We start from the raw sequence: 27,537 nt of genomic DNA on the forward strand, positions 1-27,537 counted from the left end.
TTATTCTGCATTTCACACAAAATGCAGTGCTTTTCACAGACAAAATGCAAATATGTACTAGCCAAAGTAGTGACTTTTTAAAAAATAATAATTTTTTAAAAGAAAGAATAAATAGCTTCCAAGATATTTCGATTATAAAACACTGTATAAGGTTTTAAAATATTTTTTTTTCTTCAAAGAGCTGGTTATAAATCAATCAGCAAACTCTTCCTAGTGTTATAAGTACAGAAACATCCAAGCAGGTATTTCTGAATACAAGCTCTCTCTGCAATGCTAAATTAAAATTCTACTGACCAATTCACTTTAAAGTATTTCCTAAACAGCATGCATAGAAAAAAACCCCTGCCTGCTCTCCTGACCTACCCACTGAGGTACACAATTTGCAGCCATTAGTGGATTTCTTGCCCTGGATACCTGCTCAGAGCAGATGAAAATCCAGGTCATTAAGCCTCTCAGCTTCAGACTATGCAGAACTGAATCCAAAGTTAAAGTTCAGCTCATACTCCCTCTCCCCAAAAAATTTATTTTGTGGTATTTTATCTGAAGTTTTTTTGACAAAAGTTACAGCCTACCATTTAACAAATATCATTATGTTCACTTGTTTTTGTTCCAGTTGTCTGGCACTTCCACAAAAAGCAGGGCTGCTTGTTTTCCATCACAGAAAAATAATATAATATGACATTTTGTGAAATTTGTTTTCTGAATCTTTCAGATTTTGGGTTGGGTTTTTTTCTGTTTTGGGGGTTGGTGGTTTGTTGTTGTTGTTGGGGGTGGTTTTTTTTGTTGTAGTTTGTGTTTATTTTTGTTTTTTAATGTGCAAGAGCCCTGCCACTTTCCATGCTCTTGCCAGATTACCCACTAGCTTCTTTTGCTATAAGTTAAACCAAGTTACCCCATCTTGCACCTTGATCAGCCAATGCTTCTTTTTAAAAGACAGGTCATAGTGCTACAGATCTTGGCTTATATTAAAAACATCACTGAGCTGGTGGGTCAATTTTTACAGAGTTACATAGAAGTATCAGTTGTTGGGTTTTTTTTAATTGTTTAAAAAAAAAGATAGGAAGAAGCAGTTTCAAACAAAGCGATATTTTAAGGTGTAGCATATGTTGACACCTTAGGTAATGCAATGCAAACTTGTAAGAGATAGACATGCATAAAACTTTGTGCCTCACATACAGCTCACTCGAAATACATTTTTGCCAAGTTCAAACATGTAGGTCCCTTATTAGCTGTCCTATGTTGGGAAAGTTTTACATTTTGTAGACAAAGAAATAGCCAGCATCTTTAAAAAAAAAAACCACAAAACCAAAACAAAAAACAGCCCTCTCCCCAAAATCCATGTAGAACATTTTTTAATGCAGACATCATCCTGTACTAAATGCTTTTGGTTGCATTTTACATAAAGCAGGACAAAGTGAATGTTTCACCAAGACCAAATCTACTACCTTCTAAAGGTGAGAGACAGGGAGGGGGGACATATACGAAGGGAGAACATTTTAGTAGGCTGTTAGTCAGATTAAAACTGTTTAATATGCAAAGGAAGCTGTTTTAAGAAGCAAGCCAAAAATCTTAGACTAGATCATGAAGTAATAAGTAACCTCACAGCAGACAAATAGCTTACAGTTCCTAGAACTTCTAAATAGTAAAACTTGAAATAAATTAGAACTTAAAAGTATGCACAAAAAAAAAGAGATAATGCTTGTTATTTTACAGTTAAGGGTTTTCACAATATAGTTAGAAATAGCAATATATGTAACATACCTGTATACATATGCAGCACAGAAGAGCCATATAGAAGTTTATGATTTGCAATAGGGGCCTTATCTTTACATACCACTTTCTTTTCTACTTAGAGGAAATGTTATAAATATCCAGTACAAAATAATATAAAACTGGAAAAAGAAGGTGTATTTTCCATATATGCACTTTATTCCACTGGACACCAAAGATCTTAAACAAAAATTGAAAATATGGATTTGACATCAACAATAAGTACAGTTTTAACAATTAATTGGTCTTCAATAACAAATACACAAGGCACAAACTGTGCTACAGCAGGTCTAAAATATCAACATATTTTGAATTTAAATATGTAATCTTGAAAAATTTAGCTTTTCAATTTACTGTAGCTAACCAATTTAAAAATATTTACACAAAATCAAGATACAAGCTCAGCTTATTGTAGCAGTGGTAGGGTTGTGGTTTTTTTGGGAGTTTCTCCCCCCCTCTTCCTTAAAATAGATATCACTACTACTTTGAATATGTAAAAGGAAGCACTAAAAGTATCTTACCTGCTCTGTGTGAACATGAAGCATTTACATATATTGATTTGTCCTTTTTTTATTTCAGCTTCTTTGTAGTAGAACTGCTGCTTGAAAATTCCAGTCTAGATTACAGTTCTTGGTATCCAGAACACTACCAACTATAATCTAGCTTAATTTTCATAAGTTTTTGCTTGTTGTTCCACATAAAAGGTAAATAAAACTGGAAAATGCCAAGTTGAGCAAAAGTGTGTACTGCATTAAGCAGATATAAAGCGTGGGCTGTCTGTTCATCAAGTAGTGTGTTCTGTGTGTAATGCCTTAAGGATACAGTCAGACAGACACACTGTTTAGCTCTGAAATTCTTCATTTCGTGGTTAAATGTGTCTGAATTAATGATTACACAGAAACAAGTTAGTATATTCCCATGCTTTCTTTAAAACAGATTTATTCTTGTGGTCTGCTGTTTTGAGTCACAACAGTTTCTTCTAGAAATCAACAATTCAAGCTTTTTCAGAAAACATATAACTTTGAATGAACACCTGTATTAACAAACGTCAATAATAAAATATGTAATCATTTCTATAAACATTTCCTTAACAAAAGTTTATGACGTTTTTCCCCATAAAAGCCATGGAGTAACTGCATCTTGATTTTGATACTGTTTCTTTATTTCAGCAGGATCCAATAAGAAGAAAATGGAAGAAGTTGGTTGTCTTTTCCGTATGGTTATTCTTAAAGGTAATATACCAGTTCAGGTCTTTCTTGTCTTGCAATATCTGCCAAAACTGGGGGGAAAAGTACAACGTTTTAGAAGGCTAATCTTCTTTGCCATTAATACTTAGATACCATTTTAAGTAGTAAGCCTCACAGATCCACAAAAATAAGGTTAATATTTTTCCCCTTCTTGATTTTTAAGGAAAGATTAATCCAAAGGTACACAAAATGTGATGAACTACTGAGAAAGGTATGTCCTTTCAAGAAGGGAGTGCATTTATCGAGACTGAAATGTTAACATTTTTTAATCATTACACTGATATTCCGACTGCAAAATAACAGCCTCAAATTCACACATGTCAAAGTTGCCAATACAAGACATTATATTCTGACATTTCCAGAGCTTAATTGTGTCTTGAAAATAGGTTCTTTCAATTTTCTTCTGAATTTTGTTCTGGATTCCAGGATACACCTGTTTGGCCAAACACCTGCAAATAACTGCGCTGTCCCTCCTGTCTTTATGTAGAATTCATTTAAACCACGATGTGCAATAAAAACCACAGAAAGAATAAATCTCCCAAAAGCAGCAAGACATATTTCTTAGGCTTCTTAAAGTGCAAGATATTCATAAGTTCTTGTAGTTTTAAGCAACTGTCATTCCTTATGGTTCCTAGTAAAGAGAATTTTTTTTCAGGGCTATAACACTTCAGTAAACAGGCTTCCAGACAGCTTGGACCAAACAACTGTTTTTACATTTTTTTAAAAAAGAAAACTCTGAAAAGAGAAGTTTACTCTGATTTCACAGAGAAACATAAGAGTCCAAATGCTACTTTGTAAACCATTGCTTTAGCAGATTCACAAAATAAATTACGTAAAAGTATGAACAGTTAAGTATTTTGCATGCTAAGACAGCTAGATAGAAGGAAACTGACATTTCTGAACAGAATTACAAAGCAGAAAAGGTTACCCTTTACTGACTATATAAAGGTGACACTTTATAGCATTTGTTTTATTACAAATATCTGGCATTGGTTTCCTTTTTGTTGGAGAAACCCTCAAAGTATTTAAGGACTTGATTAACTGGAGTAAAGAGGAGTCTCCAATGATGGCATACAAGGAAGTCTAACTGGTTAAAGGTGGAAGCCAGTTCTGCACACTAATCCCTAGTCATAAACTACATTCTGAGATCTCTGACTACTCATAAAGCCAGAATTTGAGCTCAGATATATGAACATAATTCCAAATGCAATGCCTATGATAAGAGACAAGCATACAAGTGAATTGGCAACAAGGATTTTTAGAAAAAGGATGTTTAACCAAGGCCTAAGTCTTAGCTTGCTTCACTCAAAGTTTCCTTGCCTTCTCCGCTACCTGAAATAGTGAAAGCTCCAGTTTGAACTACTCATGTTCTAAAATTGTGTGATCTCCCTGAAGAAAAATAACAAATTGATTCAGTTGTCAAAAACCAGCAGAAATCTATTGGTGGCAATATTATAAGAGAGGGACAGTAAGAGGTATAAAACATTGTTTATTACCAGTCAAATTAATGTAGGAAGAAATAATGAAGATAAAGTTGTGATTCTAAAGCTATTAATTATATTTTCTTGTGCATGTAAAATTGATAATTCTAAGATAAAGGGTCTAATACTTCAGGTACCCATTTCAACTGAAGCCTGATGCTTAATAGCATACAGACATTAATACTCTTATTAAATAGTTTTCCACAAACATTTTAAAAAATAAGTTTCTGTCATATATGTAGTACAAAGTATAAACATAAGTATTAGAAAGAGGTAGGTTCAATGACTTCCACTTGTTTAACTATCTTGAAAACCAAAGTGACTGGAAAAGTTAACTCTGATGCACTTTTTGCCTTCAGAAACTCATCTTTGATAATATCAAACTTCTGTTTTTCATGTACAGCTCTAGCAGTGTTTGTCCCATCAAAGGGCTCTGCAAGATCAAACACAAACATTAAAAGCATTAAAAAACCAACAAAAACCACCAAAACAAAAATGCTAGAACTGTACTTGCTCAGTGAAGACAGCAATCAAGCAAAAACACAGAGAAGTCAACATATCATTGCTTCCCAAGAGTGTTTTGAGTTAATGGTTCCACTTTGCTTCTCAGTCTTTATTTCTACATAACATTCATCCAGAAAAGCCCCAAACACTGAACACGCTAATGGTATGTAATCCATAATAAAGTCAGGTTATTATTTCTATCTAAACATGCTATGATTGTGCTGAATTCATGCATCAGTAGTTTTTTGTTACTGCTTAAGTCTGTGATGAAATATCAGAATATGACTTTGCATATTAAAATGTTTTGAAACTTACTACACACATCCCCCTTGGAGCTGTCTACTTTAGATTCATCTCATTCAACAGCTTCTCAGTTAAATACAAGGAGTATAGTAAAATATTTACTATAATTTTTAATGTAAGTACCACTAACTGCTGTAAAAATAGATTTTATCAGTTCATAGTTATTATAGAATAACTAAGTTAACAATTTGGGGCTTAAGCCCTTCAAAAAGACTAATTTTTGCTAACACAATGAAAAAAATGTTCTAAAGTACTAATTGAAGGATTAAAAAAGTAGTCCTTGATACTAATAAGGTTGCCAACATTAAAGTAACAAATACTAGAGAATTATGATGTAGAGACTATGCATTACAGTGTTCTACAATACAAATTTTATATGGTTTTTTTTGCCTTAGAGAGCTGCTTAAATATGTGGTGTATTTCACACTGGCAGGATTCATAAAAATCCTCAAGGGCCATCAAACCATAGAAATATTTGCTAGATCAGGTAGCTTTTTTGTTTATTTGGTTATGAATTCCTTTTATTCGCATAGGGACATATAGTCAAATAAAGCATTAAACAGACATCAGAAGGGATTATGCCATTACAGAGACTGGGACTTCAGTTTTGCAATGTTCCATGACACTGGGTTTGTTACTGAAAGTTATTTAAATTCAAAATCAAATAAATTGTTTCAAGCAACAAATGTTTTGGGCATGTTTCTAAAAGATTTTTCTTCAAACTACCTATAAAGATTTTTAATGGGTGTTTACAGGCAGATTTATTTTACTTTAGAATGCATCATACATTTAGATTGGAGCAGAAAACTGGCCATCAAATAAGAAGTACCTAGTCCTCTAAAACCAGTCACATAATTTGACACAGTGACTTACTGCCAGTAAGAACTCCCCACTCCTTATTGTGTGAAGCAGTACAGCATATGTGATGTCAACTGTTTCTTTAATGCTAGGACCTTTGTGTACTTTGTGCAGCTTTGCTTTAAAAGAAAAACAAAATTCTTAATTTGACAATCTTCTAAAATGGGGGGGGAAGAGGTGCTCTTCCTGGTCACAAAAATTGACTCATTTCTTCCCTTTATTCTTCCTGCATATTTACTGACTGTCAAGAGATAAACTCATTACCTAGAGCACAGCAAGAATGATTTTGAAATCAGCTACTATTTACAACACTACATTTCCTAACCATCATGACAGTGAGAGTCCATCATAAGTTATTTTGTTCACACACAGACACAAGAATATTAAAAAGTAATAGAACTTTAACACATGCTTAAGGGAAACGCTAAAGGGGATCATCTTTCCAAATGAAAATACAAGAAATCATAAAACTTCAGAACTTCTGGAAAGCAAGCTCTGAGGAATTACTTTTAGAATTATTTTTAACACGTGAATCTGAAAGATTTAAAAGTACAAGCATGAATCAGGTGCAGCTCAGACAGCTTCTGATCCAGTTTACCTAAATGACTATCAGTTTGTCTCACAAAATTGCCAAGTTTCTAGCTTTTCCAAACCGTGTCTTTTTTCAACAGGATAATATATTATTTGATATAGAGAAGAGTGAAACTGAAACCAGAGTAGCCTCTAACAATTTTGAGCTTCTGACAAGGAATGTTCACAAACATTAGCTAAAATCAAAGTTATCTGTATCCCTATAATAGTAATAGCCTGTTAGATTTTAAGCTGTCTAAAAAAGAGCATCTCTACATTTGTTTCTCAAACAGCAGAAATACAATGAGAATCAGACTTAAGGCTGATAAAAATTAAAACAGATATTTTTTTTCTTTGAGTAAGCCTAAATATAAAGCTACATGTAGAATTATGGCAACTTGCAGATATAGGCTTCTCAATTTATCAAATGTATTCTTGCATATATTTTTAATATTTTAAATATAAGTTACTGGAATTTTAGTCCACTAAACTGAAAATGTGACAGACTTGGAAGCCAAAATATGTTGACATGTTTAGCTAGCTTTTAAAAGTTTCTTCTCAAAGTACACAGAAGTTTATCTACATACTTTGTTAAACTAGTTCAGCTTAATTCCTTTATAAACAAGAAGCTTATTTCAAGTTGAAATAGGAAGTTTAATTTTTCCTTTCCAATTTAGAAGTAAAAACTTGGTATGCAAGGATAAAACCCACTCTTAAGTCTTGAAGCACATAGTAACATGAAGGAGTCAGATGTGCCACCTATATGTAATTTTGCTTTTTTAATAGTTCAAATGCCAAAACACACTCTTAAAAGTTGTATGTAATTAAGCCCATTTAATATGCATTCTAAAATGCCTGTTTTGTATGTTGATATTCTATTTTCCAAGCTGACAGAAGGCAAACCTAATTATTCAACCACTTTGTAACATAAAAATATTGAGAGCTTGAAACACACAGGTTCTCCCTCCCCCCCCAACCACAGTAGATAAGCATCACATGATGTCAGCAGACAGCTGCCCAGCATTCTCAGCTCCCACAAGAGATCAGAGCCTTGGCAAAGTCTGCCCTGCACTATTCCAATCATTTCAACTGCACAGATACTCTCAATTACATTTCTCAACTCTGACACTGCAGAGTCAAGCATGCAGTCTTCTTCACAGGTTTCAGCGTATTTTTTCCCCTATGACCGGTAGCTCATTCTTTTTCCAAGTCAAATGAAGAAAAGGAATCCCATCATGTGGTTTCACACTGTCCATATGATTATAGCCAAGTTGGTGAGCTCCAGGCCACATAACTCATTTCACCAGTAGGTAATTATTCTCTGCACAGAGCAGCACAAGTGCAGGAAGTTACATGTGCACACACACAGAGTGCACTCCCACCCCCCAGGAATCTTTAGTAGTGTCTGTGCCTAACCACAAGACTCCTGCCTTATTCCTCCCATGCATCCCAGAAAAGTTTTTTCCAGTCTCTAATAACTATTTCTGTACAATTTGGATCCTGTCCAAGTTTTATACTTTTATCCTAAAACTTCAACCCTTGATATAGTGATCCTAATAGCCTCCCATTTATTTACAGCCAGGGCCCAGGCCACCTCCCCCCATTTCAAAACTTCCCTCTCTACCCCAGTATCCTAAACCACCTACCTCTATCTAATTCTGCTCCTACTCCACCTTTGTTCCCTATCAGTGGTCTCTTGTCCAATCAATTCCCCTTCATCTGCTGCATTCCGATTCTTGCTCCCCTTTCTTATCTCAGTGTTAACTGTTTTCAGTTACAGGGTAGCTCTCAGTCCTTCCCTGCTTCTCTTTTCATTCTCCTCTAACATCTCAATCTGTCTCTTAGACTATAATTTTCTCTTTCAGTGGTCCAAGCTTCATCTTGTACACATGCTAACTATTCACCTTCTCTATGTAGACTACCCATGGCATTTGAAAGGCACTAAAGAGCACATGAAGCAGGTTCTCTGTATCATGCTACTGCCCAGTTCAGCCTGAACCAAGGCGGCTAAGATATGCAAATCCAAAAGGTAGCCTAGATTTACCCTCTGTGGAAACTACGTTCATCAGACAACCAAAAATAGCAACCCCAAGGGGATCAACAAACATGTAATCTAGTTACTGCTAGGACTTGTGATGCCAGAGCATTACTAGAACAAAGAATCTTAGAGAGGAATCTGAATATGTGCACACTGTTTTTTCAGGAGCTCCATCTTGACAAAACTGAAGACTACTTCTGCAGAGCAGGAAAACACACACTACTGCCATTCCTCGTCAAAGTCCTAATCCCTGTTCCAAAATAACAGGACAATAAGTCCTCTTTAAGAAAAAGTCAGAACTATTTTTAAACACTACAGAAATTAAAGCTTCCTTCTCAAATGTTTTTTGCAAGACTATTTACATTGCTTAAACATCATTTTCTATGTAAATATATTACACACGCATTATTAAAACACTACCAAGGTAAAGTCTAATTGACAGATTCACATATTCAGTGTTTTAACAGTTTAAAATTATAATGCAGCTTTACATTTTACCTTCTACACAAATAAATTTCTTTCTCCATTCAAAACCATCAGGTCTTGGAACAGCTTTGGCCTCACGAACTGAAATCATTTGATGGTTCCAACTAGGGAAAAGGAAAACTATTCATAGACCTTTTAGGTCTTGATTCTGAATTAATAACATCAGTTTACATTAAAAAATTGTCAAATTGCTATGTCATAAGCCTAGATAGCACAGTACTTTATAATAAGGAATAATTTAGAATTAACAGTAATTCACTATATAAGAGTAAGGAATGATGGGTAGGAAACAAGAAAAAGTTTTCCACAAACACAAAAGTATATTTACAAAAACATCTGCAAAAGAGAACATGACAGTTTCTATGAATAACATATTCATGACAAAATATTTTCCCCCCCTTCAAAAAACATCAGCATGGACATCTACATTTATTTCTAAGTTACAAATAAATTATAGTGTCAAATTTATCTTTCAGCATTTTCTGTGGGGAAAAGTAACATAAGGAGTTTAAGTGCAGATGACATCACATGTTGCATTCTATTAAAAAAGTAATCAACAAGATATATAAAGATAGCATGCTTAAAGGCCAGCATTCCTAGTGCAAGGAAGCTATGAGAAAAAGTACTAATACTTTGTGTATGGTGAATCTTCTACAACTGCAACAACTCAAATGCAAATTTGAAGAAAGCCTATTACTTTCTGCGCACAATTTTACAAGAACAAAACCATAGGAAATGATCACACAAATAGGAACAGCAGTGCAGTTTAGAGGACAATCTTTATGATGCTTAGCGTAATGCTATGCCAAACATAAATGGAAACCAAAGCAGCCACTTGCTTTATGTTCTTTGTTCTAAGCTTTATACTCCTAACCAATTCTAATCAGCCAGTTTTCAGCCGCTCTTAACTAAACCAGGAAACTACCGTATCAGCAAAAGGCCTGGATCACCACACACCGAGGAGCTTGGCTAGGTGCATCAGCCACCTGCAGAACGCCTATAAGTATCAACTGTAAATCAAAATACAGTCTGTAAATCCTCAGTTAAATTTGGAAGAACTCTCTGCTCCCTAGGCCACAGATTAGCTGTCATAACTCCATTAAGTCAGTGGTGATAAGACAGTTTACAACAGCTAAATATCTGTGTCTACGATTCTACAGGTTAGCTTGGAAACAGCTCATGATTAAAGCCACTTATGAAAGTTAGCTATCATTTAAGAATACAAGTAGAACCATTTTTAATATTTCAAAAAGGTGCAAGACACAGCATATGAAGCATAGTTTAGGATACCTCAGTTTACTTATTCACCCACTGCTGTGCATATTTAACTTCTCTTGATATATTCTTTAGAAAATTAGTACAGATGATAATATTTTCTAGCATTCAAAACTAAATACAGTTTTCCTTCTAACCCATCACTCTCCTTAATTCCCATATTAGACTACTTCTGCAAGAATAAGAGAAGTTGTGCATGTGAAGCACCAAATACTTTCCTATCACATCTTTTTAATAAACTACCATCAACCACAAGCTTAATAAGAAATTCAGATGAATTGCTAAAAAAAAAATAAAAATAATAAAAACATAGCAGCACCAAAAAAAAATAATTAGAGCATCAAAGAAGCTTAAACTGCAGCTCCAGAACATTGGTCATGAGCAGAAGCTGCTTACAGTGCTGACAGTTCAACTCTCCTGCCTTATCTAAAATCTTATTTTGAAAAAAAAATAAAAATCAGAGATATCCAGGCCAGTCAGTTACACAACAAATATTCGATCTCTGGTTAAAACAAGCAGTACTGTTTTACTTCAAACATGTAATTCTTCTCTTAACTTCTTTCTTTCTTTCTACCTGGCTTAATTTCTCAGCAAAACCTAAATGTGTTTATTATAAACTGGTTTAGCAAGAAGCAACAAAAAAAGTTACGTTTCTAGCTATTTAAACGGCTTTGCATCTAGACTTGAAAACTACTTTATCTAATAGCATCATTAAACCTTCACTTGGTATCAAAATCTGAGCTAGAAATTGTCAACAGCAAGTTATTCGCGCATTGATTTTAACCATTTTGGCTTGCACATAATTATTACCAATGCAAAGTTAATACTCTCTGCATACGCATTTTTCAATCCATAAATTAACAATAACCATTTGAACAGCTTTCTCAATCGTCAGTTATTTCTGCTATCACTGCCTACATTAGGTGCACACTCCTCATGGAGAAGGCAAGAATCAGAAAGAAACAGACCAGGGACTTCCAAGTGTAAGTCTGTATGAATACACTACAAATAAATGTAAAAGCTTATATTTTCCAGAGTATTCTTATAAGCCAAAGCTACTTGCAGAAACACATTAAGATGGGTACAAATTACGAGTATATTCAATTAAATATAGTTCTATTAAAAAAATCGCTTTATTACCTGACCAATTCTGCCCTGAAGAGAGCCACAAACAATCGCATTTTATGTTTTGTCATAACTGATTTCATCATTTCCACCAAATACAACTTAATCAACAAATGATCTTAAACAACCATTACATAACTTCAGACAATAAATCCAAGAGAAGTACAGTCCCAAAGGACAATATCTAGGCCCCCTATACCAAAAAATGGGATTGATTGCACAGAACTATCTTTGAAGAATGGCATGTGCAGGCTGAGAGCTTATGGATTAAAATTAGAGACCAAGCCAACAAAAGAAATTTTGTGGCTGGTATCTACTACAGGCCACCTGATCAAGGAAAGGAGATTGATGAAGAGAGAGTTCTTCAACTGCAGGAAGCATCATGCTCACAGGCCCTGATCCTGATAGGGGACTTGAACCACCCAGACATCCACTGGAAAAGTGGCACAGAGAACTGCAAGCAGTCCAGGAAACTACAGGAGTGCGTTGAGGACAGCTTCCTAGTACAGGTGAAGGAGAGCCCAACCAGAGGAGACACACTGCTGGACCCCTTGCTCACTAATGCAGAAAAACTTATTGGAGAGGTCAGGATTGGAGGTAGCCTGGGCTGCAGCAATCATGCCCTGGTAGAGTTCTCCATCTTGAGGGGTACAGGATGAGTAAAAAGTAGAGTCAGGACCCTAAACCTCAGAAAGGCAAACTTTCAGCTGTTTAGAGTGCTAGTGCACAGGATCCCATGGGAAACTGCCCTCAGAGACAAAGGAGCTAATGAGAGCTGGAAAATATTTAAAGACATTTTTCTTAGGGCGCAAGAGCTCTCAATCCTAATGTGCAAGAAGTTAGGCAGGAGAGGTAGAAGACCAGCTTGACTAAGTCAAGACCTCTTAGCCAAATGAAAACACAAAACCAAAACACATAGGCAGTGGAGGAAGGAATATAAGCCCTAGGGAGATTATAGGGATATGGCCTAAGAGTGCAGGGAGAGGATCAGGAAAGCCAAGGCACAGCTGGAGCTGAACTTGGCTAGGGATGTGAAAAGTAACATGAAGGGTTTCTTCAGGTACATAGGACAAAAAAAAGGAAGATGAAAGAAAATGTACTCCCCCAACGAGCAAAATGGGAGAGCTGGCTACAACCGGTGTGAAGAAGTCTGAGGTACTCAAATTCTTTGCCACAGTCTTCAGTGCTCTAGCCATGCTGCCCAATTCACAGAATCCAAAGGCAGGTACTGAGAGAATGAAGAACCACCTGCTGGAGAAGAAGATGAGGTTTGAGACCTTCTAAGGAACCTGAAGGTGCACAAGTCCATGGGACCTGATGAGATACATTTGAGGGTCCTGAGGGAACCAGCAGATGAAGTGGCTAAGCCACTGTCCATCATATCTGACAAGTCACAGCAGACTGGTGAAGTTTCCAGCGACTGGAAAAGGGAAAACCACCCCCTTATTTCCCTTTTTAAAAATGAAAGGCTTGGGGAGTTACAGGCCACTCAGCCTCACCTCTGTGCTCAGAAGATCATGGAACAGATCCTCCTGGAAACTATGTTAAGGCATATGGAAAACAGAGAGGTGACAGCCAACATGGCTTCGCTAAGGGCAAATCATGCCTGACAAATTTGGCGGCCTTCTACTACAGGGTTACGGCATTGACAGATGAGGAAGAGTGACTGGTCATTACCTGGACTTGTGCAAAGCATCTGATACTGTCCCACACAGCAGCCTTATCTCTAAACTGGAGAGACATGGATTGGATGGATTCAGTGGATAAAGAATTGGCTGGTTGGTCACACTAAAAAAGTTGTGGTCAATGGCTCGATGTCCAGGTGGAGACTAGTGAAAAGTGGTATCCTTCAGGGGTCCATATTGAGACCAGTATTATTTAACATCTTTGTCAGGGACACAGACAGTGGGATTGAGTGCACCCTCAGCAAGTTTGCAGAGGACTCCAAGCTCAGTGGTGTGGTTGATTCTCTAGAGGGAAGGGATGCCATCCAGAGGGACCTTAACAGAGAGATGGCCCTTGCAAACCTCATGAAGTTCAACAAGGCCAAATACAAGATCCTGCACGTGGGTCAGCAATCCCAAGCACAAATACAGGCTGAGCCCTGCAGACAAGGATTTAGGGGTATTGGTGGATGAAAAACTGGACATGAGCCAGCAATGTGTGCCTGTAGCCCAGAAAGCCAATCACATCCCTGGCTACATAAAAAGGAACATGGCCAGCAGGTCAAGGGAGGTGATTCTGCCCCTCTACTCTACTCTTGTGAGACCCCACCTGGACTATCATGTTCAGGTCTGGAGTCCTCAGCACAGGAAAGACATGGACCTGCTCAAGCAGGTGCAGAGGAGGGCCACAAAAGTGATCGGAGGGATGGAGCACCTCTCCTATGAGGAAAGGCTGAGAGAGTTGGGGTTGTTCAGCCTGGAGAAGAGAAGGCTCTGGGGAGACCTTATTGTGGCCTTTCAATACTTAGAGGGGGCTTATAAGAAAGATGGGGACAGATGTTTTAGTAGGGACTGTAGCAATAGGACAAGGGGTAAGGGTTTTAAACTGAAAGAGAGTAGATTCAGACTAGATGTAAGGAAGAAACTCTTTACTGTGAGGGTGGTGAGCCACTGGAACAGGTTTTCCCAGAGAGGTGGTAGATGCCCCATCCCTGGAAGCATTCAAGGTCAGGTTGGCCGGGGCTCTGAGCAACCTGATCTAGTTGAAGATATCCCTGCTCGTTGCAGGGGGGTTGTACTAGATTACCTTTTTAAAGGTCCCTTCCAACCCAAACCATTTATGATTCAGATGTAAAATACTAGTTCTTCCATGAAAGGCAGAACTAACAGAGCCCTACGTTGGGCTTATTTAACTCATCCTCATTCCTACCTATAATGTTGTTTCCATCAGCATCCTCAAAGCAAAGATAACTTATACTGTGATATATGATGTGGTACATGATACTATTTGTTCTCATTGGCAGGCTGTCACACACACACAAACATTTAAATCCCATGTTCTGCCCACCTTTTCCTCCAGATGGGTATTAATTTGAGTTTCTCTTCTCCAGCCAGTTTCCAGTTTTTATGAAGCTACCATAATTTTGGTATCTTCAAGACACATACTCCACTCCTTTCAAATGGGAATTATAATTACCCGGAATACAGAGATGGTCAAGTAAACAGTACAACTAAGTTACTTCTGTAGTAGAAAAATTTAGAGATAATATAGATTGCTGCATTAGGTGCATCATTTCCTGATATAACTTCTCAGCTATGTAACATTTTCACCACAGGAATACTAATGATTATTTAAAAAAAAATAATAATTCACAGGGTCTTTTTTTTTGTTTTTATAACAAAATATCACCAGTCAAATATTTAAAAGGTACTTAACACTGGAAAAAAACCTAACTAGATATTCTTTTACTGTTTGAACAAAAAACAATCTTTTCTTCCCTTTACTTCAGCAACCAATCTGTCTTCATTCACCACTTTTCAAGCTTTGTTTTAACCAGAAGCTTCCCCATGCCTCTGCAATTAAATTGAGGTAACATTTTTTCCCCTTATATATGATCATCACAAGAGGTAACATTAATATATTGCCATCAGTTCAAGTACTGATACTGCAGCATTGTTAGTCTTCATACTTCTTAGTATATCCTGCATATCTAACAGTAGGCAAAAAGAAATAATCTTCCCTTAAAGTAACCGAACACAGGGACCAGCTACTCATTTATGCAGAAATCTGTTCTTGATTCTGTTTCACAAGCACCCAAACCAGGAAGGTCAAATTACATATTTTTCTTGCATTTGGGCAAGGCCTTCCTTGCTAGTTTGCACAGACAAACCAGAAACAACTTCTTTAGTGTAAAAGATATTTACTAAATCGACTTCTTTCATATATGAAGATTAACAACTCATTATACAGATGAGTAGTAAAGGATGCATCTAGTGTCCCATATAAATTAGGAACTTGAGGATATTCTCCAGCAACATCCAATTCACCTCTTCAGCAAACAGCAGTTTGCCAGCTAAAAAGACAGTACTCAGGAGAAACATTTAGGACAAAAGACTATTCCCTTATCTGCAGAGACTGTGGAAGGAAAATCCTTTATGAGAAAATTTCTCAGAATCAGGCTTAAAGCATGCAAAAAGTGCAATTAGTTCATGAATTGCCACAGGACATATGGATTTAGTTCACATATTCCACATGTGGTACATGCCCCAGCAATGTTTTAAAGATTTCATGATCACTCATTTCTTACATTGAAGTAAAACATGAACACTTCAAAAATAATAATGAATATCCAGCAGTTACACATTTTGTTCTCCTTCCAGGAAATGGATACGATGCACTACGTAGGACAGAAACATGTATGAACCAACTACCTCAGAAACAAGTTCTTAAGGAGATCTTTAAGCTTAAGTACAGCCATTTGGTGTTTCACATGGACAAGCAATCTTTATAAGAAACTCTAGTGACCATTTGGCAAAGTGTTCATAATCTACAGCTTTCTCAAATTCACTCACAATTTTAGCTTCTATTTCTCTTCTACAAGGAAGTCCAGATGCCAAAATTAAATTCAAGATTCTAGCAAACTAACAAGGTTAGTGAGCCAACTATATTATGGGAGAAGTCCTCACTAGATATGGCCTATATACTTTGACTATAATACAAGTGAAAAGAGCCACCTGGTCAGTTATCTGCATTGACTTGGCATGACAGAAGACAAGTGTGGCTATTAAGGTTCGAATAATCCCATATCACAATCAATACCTTAACTACACCTAAGAAGAATAGATCTTTCTCATACAGACATATGCAATTTTAAAATAGTGCAATATAACAAAACCCAGCTATTTTTAAAGGACAAAGCTATCTAACTTTCAGCAGCTATTTTACAGGATAATCTGTTTGGCTAAGCAAAAGATGTCAGACACTATCAACATTCCTATTGTCCTTTAGTCTTTTCACCCATTTCCTCTCTATCAGTTATCACTCCTATATTACTGTTATTCTCTTCTCTTCAAGGGTCATAAAGTGTTGATATATTGAATAAAAGGAATCAAAATTTTACATATTCTAAAACACTAAGATGAGCTTATTACTTACTCAAATTCTGTGGCATAATATTTGAAGAAGCCTATTAGCAAATCTCCAAGGCTTGATCCATTTTTTGAGAGATAATGAGGAACGGTACGTGGAACTTTATGAACAAGATGCAACTGCATAGTAGGATTAAAACATTCCTGCCAAAATAAAATCAGAGAGTATATATATACACATACACACACAGACTTAATCTAGGTGCATATATTTTTTCACAACAGAAAAGCTGCCCATCTGCTTATTAGAGGTTCAAGGACACATGCAAGCAAACAGCTCTTTCTCTTGCACTCCTGTTGGATGCTAGTTACTTCCCACGAGCTCAGGTAAAATCATCTTCACAGGAGCATCTGAGACCATCCCTTGCCTTCTATTTGCTAAATAATTTTATCATGGGAGAATCTGAGCTGGACTTGTGTTTACATGCTAGTAAAACCACATGAACGGAAGCTGAGTAAGATAGCCTGCACTGAGCTGGCTGCAGTCAAACCAAAATAAGAGTAGGTGAAGCTAATGCACTTATTGCCAAGTTCCCATAACTGTGGTACAGAAACTCTCAATCTGAAAGAAAGGCCCGACTTATTTTTCCCCACAGCACAGAGTTAAAATTAGATGTCAAACCCAGTAGCTCCAATATGAACCTGCATCCTCCCACATGGTGAGTTCAAAGACTGCAGTAGCACCTCCTCTAGCAAACTTACCTGAAAGAATAAGTTATACAGAAAACCCGAATACACAGAATGCAGCATTTAAGCTGGAGTATGCTTTTCTTTGGGGGAGAAGGAGGAGTCAGCTTTGTTATAAAGGAAAGCCAGCTTTAAAAGGAATCTACACAAGACTATAAATTAACATGGTTTTAAATCTGCTATACAGTTTGGGTGTCCATCACATCCTTTAGGTTCTCCTCTATGTACCCCAGTCTCTCAGAAGAATATATATCTTCTATTGCTAGCTAGAGAAACTATTTTTAAAACCTGGTAATACCAGGATACTACATTTTACAGCAATGTATTTTAAGGAAAATAAACCCAAGACACACAAATACAGGTTTTACATCCACATAAGGACATACATCTACGTAAATGTAGGGACCCATTCAATCATTACTATCTCCCCTTCCGCTCCTTTGTTATTTTAAGGAATAGTATCGGTATCACTTTATAGTACTAGATTATCACTGGAACAGCTATACACTGTAATACTATTTCTACATTCACAGCAGGCTCCGAGAAAAGCATGGATAGCAATAAAACCAGTAGGATTGGAAAGTTTCAGACTCCTGTCCTCTTTTGCCAGTTCTAGCAAGGCTTCCTGGAACTTTGCACAATACCTTATGGGAGAAAAAGCCATTCTTCTAGCTGTGAAAAATTTAAGGTCTTGTTCTCACATGATATAACTTTGCATATAAAGTATTATTATAGTTAGCAGGGCTCAGAATGTAACAGTTTACAATCCAACAGAACACACCAAAAACATGGAAACAGACATAAAAAGCAGATACGCAGCATACATATAAAGATCTAAGAGGGAAACAGTTGTTCGTAGATTATACAATATATACAGTTTTAACCCTAATGTTAATCAGATAGGTTACTGAAGTGAAAGTCACTCCTTGCTCACACCCACAGAAAGTTGTGAAAGAATCACAAACAAATTAATTTAGTATTAGCAGTATAACAGCTCATGAGGAAATGGGCATGGGGGAAAAAAGGAATGAGAACAATGGCTGCTGTCCTCCAACAATACAAAACAGAAATGCAATGAAACTACAACAGATGTCTACTAATGCCAATAAGTTAATATGGGAAGAGGGAGGGGTATTTCATCTGTCCAAAATACAGTTTCTTATGGAGGAAAATTACTATTACCAGATTAGAGTTTTACATGTAAACCCAAATAAGTATTCAATATATCAATAACCACAGTAGATTAAGTTCATTTCTTAACAAAGCAATCACTTGGTGTCCACTGAACAAGAGATCAGACCAGCCACAGGATACCTAGGCTCATTTTTCTGCTTTGCCACAGAAACCCCGTGAAACTCTATTAGCCTCCCTCTGCTTCCGTTCACCTATTGTAAAACAGGAACAACAATACTTCCTGCTAGAGGGACTCAGGGAATAACTAGATAAACAGAACAAGGTACAGATTATAGATTCTGCACATAAGGGAGGTTGGTAATAAAACAGTATTACAAAGCATCCTTCAAATTAGCTTAGTTTCAAGTAGGCCTTCCTGTAAGTTTTGCTTTTTTAACTTGCTCTAGAAGACAAGTAATTCAACTTCTTTTAAAACTAGTCCCCAATTTGCTTGCTGTGTCTTTGCCTCATTCCATCTTAAGAAAAATGGAAAATTCAAGATTTCATTGAGAAACAAATATAAATGAGCTATCCATTATTTCAAAATGCCACAGAAAAAGGGACCCCCACATTTTTTTTTCCCCCCTGCTAGATCTCTAATCTTTACTTTGGTTGACTGATTTCTCAGGGAAACATTAGCATTCAGCAAGATGTTTTATATTCAAGCTACATAATGCTTATGCATATTCTCATTCCAATTTACACACTGGGAAAGGAACACAAGCATACATACAAAAAAAAAATCTTTAAATTTGAATATCTTGATATATGAGTTTAACTCTGTACAAGATTCTTCCTTCAAAAAAAGTTTACAGTAGTAACATCAGCACAGTATCTTGCCATTTTTATAGGTATCTAGTCACATGCATAAAACACCCTTCTCCAGTCTTACAGATGAAGATTTAATTCATTTTTATACTTTAAACAAGTGCAACTCAAAGGGTGCAGCAAACTGTGTCTGTACAAGGACTGACTCCCACACATGAAGTAGCTACAGTAAGTACCATCCCATCTTCTGTCTCATCCCTTTGTAAGATATGGCTGCTCATGAAGCAGAAAAATCCACTCATGCTAGAGTCCACGAAGTTCACAATCCAGAGCACTAGTTGAGACCCAGCTCCATCTGGATTTAAGCTAATACACCAGTCTCCAGCGTTCCAGAGCAGCCCGAGGCACATGTTTCCCTTCTGACTCCCAGTTGCAACAATGTTCACCTCTGGCAAATACACAGCAAGACAACCAGAAGCAATAATGGACTAAACCACCACAGGTTCTCCAGAGCTTATCTGTGAAAGTCATAACACTTAGGCAAATTCTATATAAGCTTCAGAACTGATCAACACATTTTTGTGGGCTACTCATCTACCCCATCTGGCTACAACACTCCCCCTGAACTAGCAGTTGAAAAACATCAGCTCAGTGTCAGCTGGAGACTCCCCCATGGCAAGAGAACGTACAGGTGGTCAGATCTGGTGACTTTACAGGACTTCTCACCCATCACATCTCCAGTAGGGATACACCAAGTCACAGAATCTGCCTTTTGTTTCTCGCTTAAGGTAAGCACGTTTCTCTTACACAGCACCTACAATTTAAAACAAGCAGTTTCCTTCAAAGCACAGAAATATTTTCAAACTGCAGGAGCTGCAAATTTCATTTGGAAAAAAACTCCACACCAACCACCAAGCAGAAACACCAAAACCACCCACAAACCCAACAGACTGTAAGTAGGGTGGTTTGTTTCAGAAAGGGAGAAGCAGCATTTATGTGTAGTATTAGGACAGAGACACAGCTTTGACTAGCTACAACCACAAGAAAAATACATTGTTTCTTTGGATACTTACATTTGCCCATGTTTTCTATTTATTACTGTAAGCTACAAGACCAGAATAGTTTTGGTGTGTTTCCGATTTTCATTTTAAAATTTTTTTGCAGTATCAATATTCAGAAATTGTAACTTTCACCGCACATTTTAAGTGATTGCATTCCTAATGAAGACAGTAGACTAAAAATATATTTGCAAATTTCTAGCATAATTTTTTTTTTTAGTATCCTGTTCCATAGTTTTAATTTGGGTTTATAGTAAACATGTATAAAACATTATTTTTATTCTAGTTGTAATCCTAGAATATTTGTCCATACTCCAAAAGGCAAGATAGATAACCAACAAAGAAATCTATGTTGAAACAAGGTAAAAATGCTATTCCTACAGCAGCGTTCTAGAAACGCACGAACCTGCAAGTGTTTTACCACTGTCACAGGATACAAGTTAGAACCTTACATTTAGTACAAATTCATCAGATTTTTCAGCTTATGGTATTGTACGCTTACTTTAATGATTTAAACCATTAATATTAGTATAGTACTTTGAAGGCATTTACACAGTTCAAACACTACAAATATAAGTGTTTGAATTATTACTACAAAAGTCAAAATTACAGATTCTTACAGTTGTTTTCTTTAACTTACATGCTACACAAAACTTAAGATACTACAACATATGAGCTTTAGGTAAATATAATTAGCAAATTTAGAAATTTAAAATCAATCCACCAGATAAAGCTAGGTGTACAAGAAATGAAAGACAGCTTCAAATGCTTTTAAAGCACTAATAATGAAGAGATTAGAAGGTACTACCTAAGCAGGGTTAGAAAACAGAAATAAAACAGCTTACTATAGCTCAAAGCTTTCTTCTACATCTTGACTATTCTAATCACCCAAGATGGCTGACACCACAGTTATTTCTCCCTAATGTACAGTGCCATCAAATATTCCCATTTCAGCATTATAGAAAGTATATGCAAAAGAAAGAATGACTTTCTGATACTACTACCTCAGCACAATTATCAGCAACAGTAAAAAAAAACACAACACAAAGTAGACAGAGACAAACTATAGCAACTATGAATAAAGGGAAAAAACAAATTTAAGAAGTGACACATGAAAGGAAAGGAAGAAGAAATAAAGCATTCCTCTAAATAAATTATAGCATATAACTATTCAGCAATAGCTCTTTTGTCCTCAGACAAATATTTAAGACTGTAGCTGTTATTTCTAGGTAATCTTCCTTAGATTAAGGCTCACTAATCGCAGTCCTAATTCTGCAGAGGATCAAAGCACACCAATTTACAGAGTCCTCTGGAACTCAGAGTATGATCTAAAAATAACAGCAAAGTCCCCAAAAGGGGACAAATCTTGTTGGATTGAGGCCCAATTTTGTGAGGTCTGAAAAGTCTCCCTAAAACATATCATTCACTCCCTGCACCCAGATATATCAAGCAACTCAGCTATGGGAAGGTATGGAATTCTGAAACACCACAGTTGGATGGAAACAACACTATTTAACACATTAAGAATTGAGCGTCAAAGTTACAGATGACAGGGATATTTTCAGGCCAGCATAAAGAAAATTATGTCAGCAGCTCTCATTAGCACTCATTTCCCACTGTGTGTGAAGTCTTCTTACATATAACAAACTTTTTACTAAAGAAATTATAAAAAGCAGCAAATAACTTTTCACACTTCTGTTTAGTGTATCAATGACCAAGCTTACAGACTGTGTTTAACTTAAACCATTAGATATTTAAGAATTCACATATTTTAGATAAGCAGCTTAATTTACTACACATATGTGTATGAGAGACACTTATTGGGTAATATTTTGGAGAGATGGAAGGATAGGTTCAGGTAGGGCTATAAAAAAAAAGTTGAAAATTGCTGTAATTCATGTAATTCACAGGTAACTATCATATCAACTACTGACATTCCATCTTAGAAACATTTAAGAACTTCACTTCCATGCATTTTGTAAAATAAGTTTTCCCACAAATCTTTCTTTCTATTACCATATCTTGTATATCATAGTATAAGGAGTTAATTCAGCTAAGGGAAGCTGTTACTAGGATACTGCTATTTGTAGAATTTTTCATGTGTTCTACAGCAGCTGGGTACAACTTGACTCTTAAAATTAATTTTAATTCACAGCTATAAGAAACTCATCTAGATTCCCTAAGGGAAAATCAGAGCTTTTTTTTTTTTCCTTACATCTAATATGACTTTGTCACAGCACAAGAAGTCTCCAGATACTGCATAAGTACACATTCTTCAGCTGTAAAGTATTACATACCATCTCCAAAAGTAACCTAAAGATAAAAGTAACATTCAGCAGCAATTGCTAGAAACATCCCCATACAGTCTAATGCTGTTAGCTAGTCTACTAAATGGCAAACAGGTTATAAAGGTCATACAATTGTTTAGTTTATTTTGTGTTTGTTAGTATCATTAATGTCTGTAACTTATGAAAGTCCTGAACAGGGAAAGCATATATTGCACAATACAAGTAATGGGGTGGTGGGAACACACAACCCTTCTCTCCCAGATTAGATGGTGCCATAGATAGGAAAAAAAAAACCACCCACCACCTAAAATATTCATATCCTACTCAAGCTACAGAACTGTTAAGAGCACTCCTCATACTAAAGCTTCAACATCATGTCTTCAACATGTCTTTAAAGAATTGGTCTACATCATTCACTAGGGAGAACAATAATTAAGTTCAGCACACAGGACTGACTTGGGACTTAATTCACCCTTCAGACAAGGTCTCACAGGGTAACAGATGTTACAAAATACTTTTTCCATAGGGACTAAGAATCAAAACAGCATAATTCTCAGAACATGCTTGGGATATCTTCAAAGAGTATACTATATTAACTAGCAGGACTACTAAGAATATGATCACAGCTGCTTTAATAATAGCTTTATTTTGTTTGTGGGTGTTCAGAAATATGAAAGAGCATCTTATTTCTACAAGATCTTGGATATTTTCCAAATCTCTGCCATAATGAAAGAAAAGGCAACAAAATCTGAGCAACATGAGCAATCAAGGTATTTCATCTGGGTCTGCGTAATTACTAGGAGGATAGAGTTAAGGGGGAAAAGAAGTTACCCTTTACCGCTAGCATTTGCCACGCTAATTTTCCTTTTCCTACTGTACAAGATAGTTGGACCTGTTACCTGCAGGAAAGTTCACGCACAAGATGCTGATGCATCTACAAAATAAACTCAAGACACACTAACCTTAGATTCAAAGGCTTCCATACAAGTATGAGAATATGGAAATGGATTAATAAAGGGAAAAAAATGCCTAGTGAAGACAGGGACACCATTTACTGCTAAAGAAAGCTCCCTCTGCCCAGTAACATCAACAAAAGCCCTATTAGAAAATTCTGTGACTAGGACACAAGCTGCTTTCAGTAAAAGTGAAGAAAAAAAAAAAGTTAAAATCTTTATGAATTAAACATCAGAACCTAAACAGCTAGTGCTAGATACATGTCCAGTGCCACATTTCAGCCTTTTTTAGCAGAAAAGACTAATGAAGCACTGATAATAGCTCCTCTTTGGCCTGCAGACTGCTGATCCTTCTCCCAGGCAGCTGACTGATCACAGTTTTACATGAAAGGAATTATTTGAACTCCCCCCCCCTCTTTCCCAGACAGCTGTGGCAGCTGCCACAGATGACTACAAATGCCCTCATGCTTGCAAGGTTGTTAACACTGTAGCAAGCCTACACATTTATACTTGTAACTCCTATTCTCTTCCCTTTTGTGTGTTACTTTTATGTACAGCTCAGTAATTGGCTATTCATGACTGCACACAGCACCCAAAACAAGTCTCTAGAGTTACCACAATGCACAGAAATTTATTTCCCAAATCCATTTTCAAAGCGAAAAGGCTCTTTCCCATTAAAAAAAAGTAACACTATCAAATGCTTATCAAGTCACTGTTGAGATGGTCACTCATTACTAGACCACATAAAGATTCTTTTTCTCCTCTCCTGCACGTGCTTCACCTTTACATAGCATCCAGTTGCTCCCAACATTTTCAATCTTATATCTAATAAAAATAAAAAGACCAAATTGATTAAGTTGCTTGTCACTTCATCTCCTCCAAATCAACAATTTTTGTTTGCTTGGGATTTTTTTTTTTTTGTTAAGGATCAATATTGAAGTACTCAGTCACCTACAATATGCTTTCAGAGCTGTGACAACAGACCTGGACGCATTTTCCTTGCTTTCCACATAAAAAAAAAATCCATAGAATTTCACCATAGTAGGTGTAGAAAAGACAACACAGTCATTGGATAGACTAGCTTATGTCCTACTATCCTTGTGATTGGTACATTAATAATGAGCACACATTGTTGCAGAATGGATGAAAGAGAATGGCCACGGTTCTATGGAAGGACTGTGTGATACGACTTTTTGACATAAGTCTGGCTTAAGTCTGGAGTGAACCAAACTAGGCCGCAGTGGAAAATCACTAAGAAGCCCAGCTGCAGTGAAAAGTTACCAGGCTTGCGAAAGAGAGAAGAGAGATAAGATTGTGCTGACCTGGTCCTGCGAAAGAGAGAAGAGAGATAAGATTGTGCTGGCCTGGTACAAAACAGAAAAACAACTTTAAGGAAGCAAGTACGAAGAACAAGGTGTAACCCGAACCCGCTGTAACCGCAAGTAGGAAGTCTTATGCAAATGTAACCTTTAGAGCTTAGCCAATCAGTAAATGACTAATAGCATAATTAACTGAAACTGTATATAAGGCATAGTCACACCGTAATAAATTGAAGCTTGCTTTATCACTCATATTGAGTCGGCTGCTTGCTTCCCCTCGCTCGTCGCAACACATCACAAGTGTCAAAATTCAGAAGTAACCCAGCCAACTGGATCCCAAACAGACAAAACACCCACCCTCCTAGGTCTTCTACTACAGATACCGTTCTAGCTGGTGGCTGGCTTTCAGCTGAGTCAATTATCATAAAGGCTTTCCACCCTAGTACAGGGTGGGTGCAGTGCAATCTTGAAACTAATAAATACTTGTTGTAGAGCAGGCAGCCAACTATCTACATTCCAGGCCAAAGAAGCTGTCAGAGAAACTAAACATTGATCTTTCTATTAGATTAAAAAAAAATTAAAACCTACACAAACTGACAAAGGGAAAAGTCTAAAGTGAGAGCATACACAACTTGTCCACAGATATAAAGTGTTAAGAAACAGCTATCATTAACATGAACAATGAACACATTACAAAAAAATAAAAGATGTAGAATGAATACAAGCAGCAAGATACACAAGTCTATATATGAACTGACAGGAATTAAGAAAATACTTCTACAGGCATGTTACTCCACAAGATATACAAGGGGTTCCTTGCCTTCCTTTCTGAAGCCACTTATCCCCTAATAAAGAATCAAGATATTCATATTGAGCTAAATGATTCCTTAAGTCTTAAGCAAAAATTGAAAACTACCAAAAAAAAAAAAAAGAATCAAACATGGATTTCTTTTAATAAAAATAAAAATAGGGAGATAAGCTCATTTCAATCTATTCTTCAAGAACATTTCTTGACTGCATGGCTTTCTTGAATTCTCAACAAGGATCCTTAGTTTCTCGGGTGAAGTCATCCAGCTCCATACAGATGTTCAATGTTTCAATATATTAAAGTCACAATAAAAGTTGACTGCCAGTGGCAGTCAAATATCCCAACTTCTAATAGCGACTGATGTTGAAGACCTTACAGAATGGAGTAATCAGTAGAAACATCTAACCACATGGTAGTGCATTCTTGCACACACGTCCCCAATGTTCAGTCCTTCACTCAGAGCACAGATAAGCAACCCCACATCATTTGTTGTCCCTTTGAATTTTCTTGGAAGCTCCCAAATAAATATAACAATTTCAGTGGTTTGGGGGTTTTTGGTTGGGTTATTATTTATTTTAGGTATTTCCCTTTGTTAAAAGGCAAAATTTTGTTAACTAGATCTTGAGGGTTTTTTATAGTTACATTGTGTCCTGCAGGTACAGAGATTTATTTTTTACTTTTAAAGCTGGTAACTACCTCCAAAGAGAATAAGTCCACTTGTTAAATAAAAAAGCAGCCCTAATAAAATGGAGTAAAACCACTTAAATGTCAGAATTTTTTTTGTGCGTGCAAGATAACTCCTGCCAGTGTTTAATTTTCATTAAAGAGGAAAACTACACAAATAAGAACTTAAAAAGGGATGGTTTCAACAAGAAAAAAAAAATACTTACTCTGTAAATAGTGCAAAACCATCAGCACAAAACTATAGCTGCTTAAAGTACCACGACTGGCATCATTTATGCCATGATAACTTGCCCACTTCTTAACCACCAGTACTAATGGACGAACTCTATTCTCAACTGCAAATAAAATAAATGCTTCTCAAAAAAAAGCACATTTAACTAGGCAGCAATCAATCAATATTTGTCCCTACTTGATCAGCATGATACAAAAGGTAACCTCAGAACATGGGAGTAAATATTTTATAGAATTTACTTAATTATTCTACAACGACTATTCATCTTATAAAAATCAGAAAAATATATTTGCATTTGAAAACAGTCTGAATAGTAAGATCCACAGATACATCACAAAGCATGCCAGGTAACTTGCAGATAAGACAAAACTGGATGTGTCAATCAATGAAGCAGTGTCACGTTCTACTTCTAAGTTCTCTCCAGTTCACTGAACTAATTGCCTAAATGAACTTGCTGCCAGGACAAACCAAGTCTAAGTTTTTCTTATTTAGATTATATAAACTTTGAGGGCAAGGAAAAAAATTCTTCTGGTTGGAGGACACAGAGCTCATGTTTACATTTTCTTCAGGATCCATGAAAGCAGTAATCCCTGCACCAAAATATTAAATTTGCCTTGCCCTCAATAGCTTTTTTTTTGGTAATGAGATCTGTTAGATACAATAACACATTAAATCAAGATGTGATTTTCATGAGTAAAGACATAAATAATCATATTCCAGCTATGACCTTCTGAATTTCTGGGGAATATAGATAGCCTTCTAACGAAGGCCGTAATGTGTTATAGGGAGATGTCACTCACCACTACCTCCTAGGGAC

General features: G+C 36.4%; 1 protein-coding gene across 1 annotated transcript in view; it reads right to left on the bottom strand.

The window, feature by feature from the left end:
* Nucleotides 1-1,910: 1,910 nt before the first annotated feature.
* The window catches only part of LOC121080604 (poly(A) RNA polymerase GLD2-like), a 49,632-nt gene continuing 24,005 nt past the window's right edge, over nt 1,911-27,537 (bottom strand). The window contains 8 exon segments of the mRNA XM_040578742.1: nt 1,911-3,009; nt 3,011-3,049; nt 4,852-4,931; nt 9,270-9,361; nt 16,758-16,894; nt 20,867-20,875; nt 22,266-22,300; nt 26,695-26,823. Of these exon segments, the coding sequence (XP_040434676.1) occupies nt 2,869-3,009; nt 3,011-3,049; nt 4,852-4,931; nt 9,270-9,361; nt 16,758-16,894; nt 20,867-20,875; nt 22,266-22,300; nt 26,695-26,823 (662 nt within the window). The 3' untranslated portion in view covers nt 1,911-2,868.

This window comes from Falco naumanni, chromosome W (assembly GCF_017639655.2).
Source record: "Falco naumanni isolate bFalNau1 chromosome W, bFalNau1.pat, whole genome shotgun sequence".
In the NCBI taxonomy this organism is placed as follows: Eukaryota; Metazoa; Chordata; class Aves; order Falconiformes; family Falconidae; genus Falco; species Falco naumanni.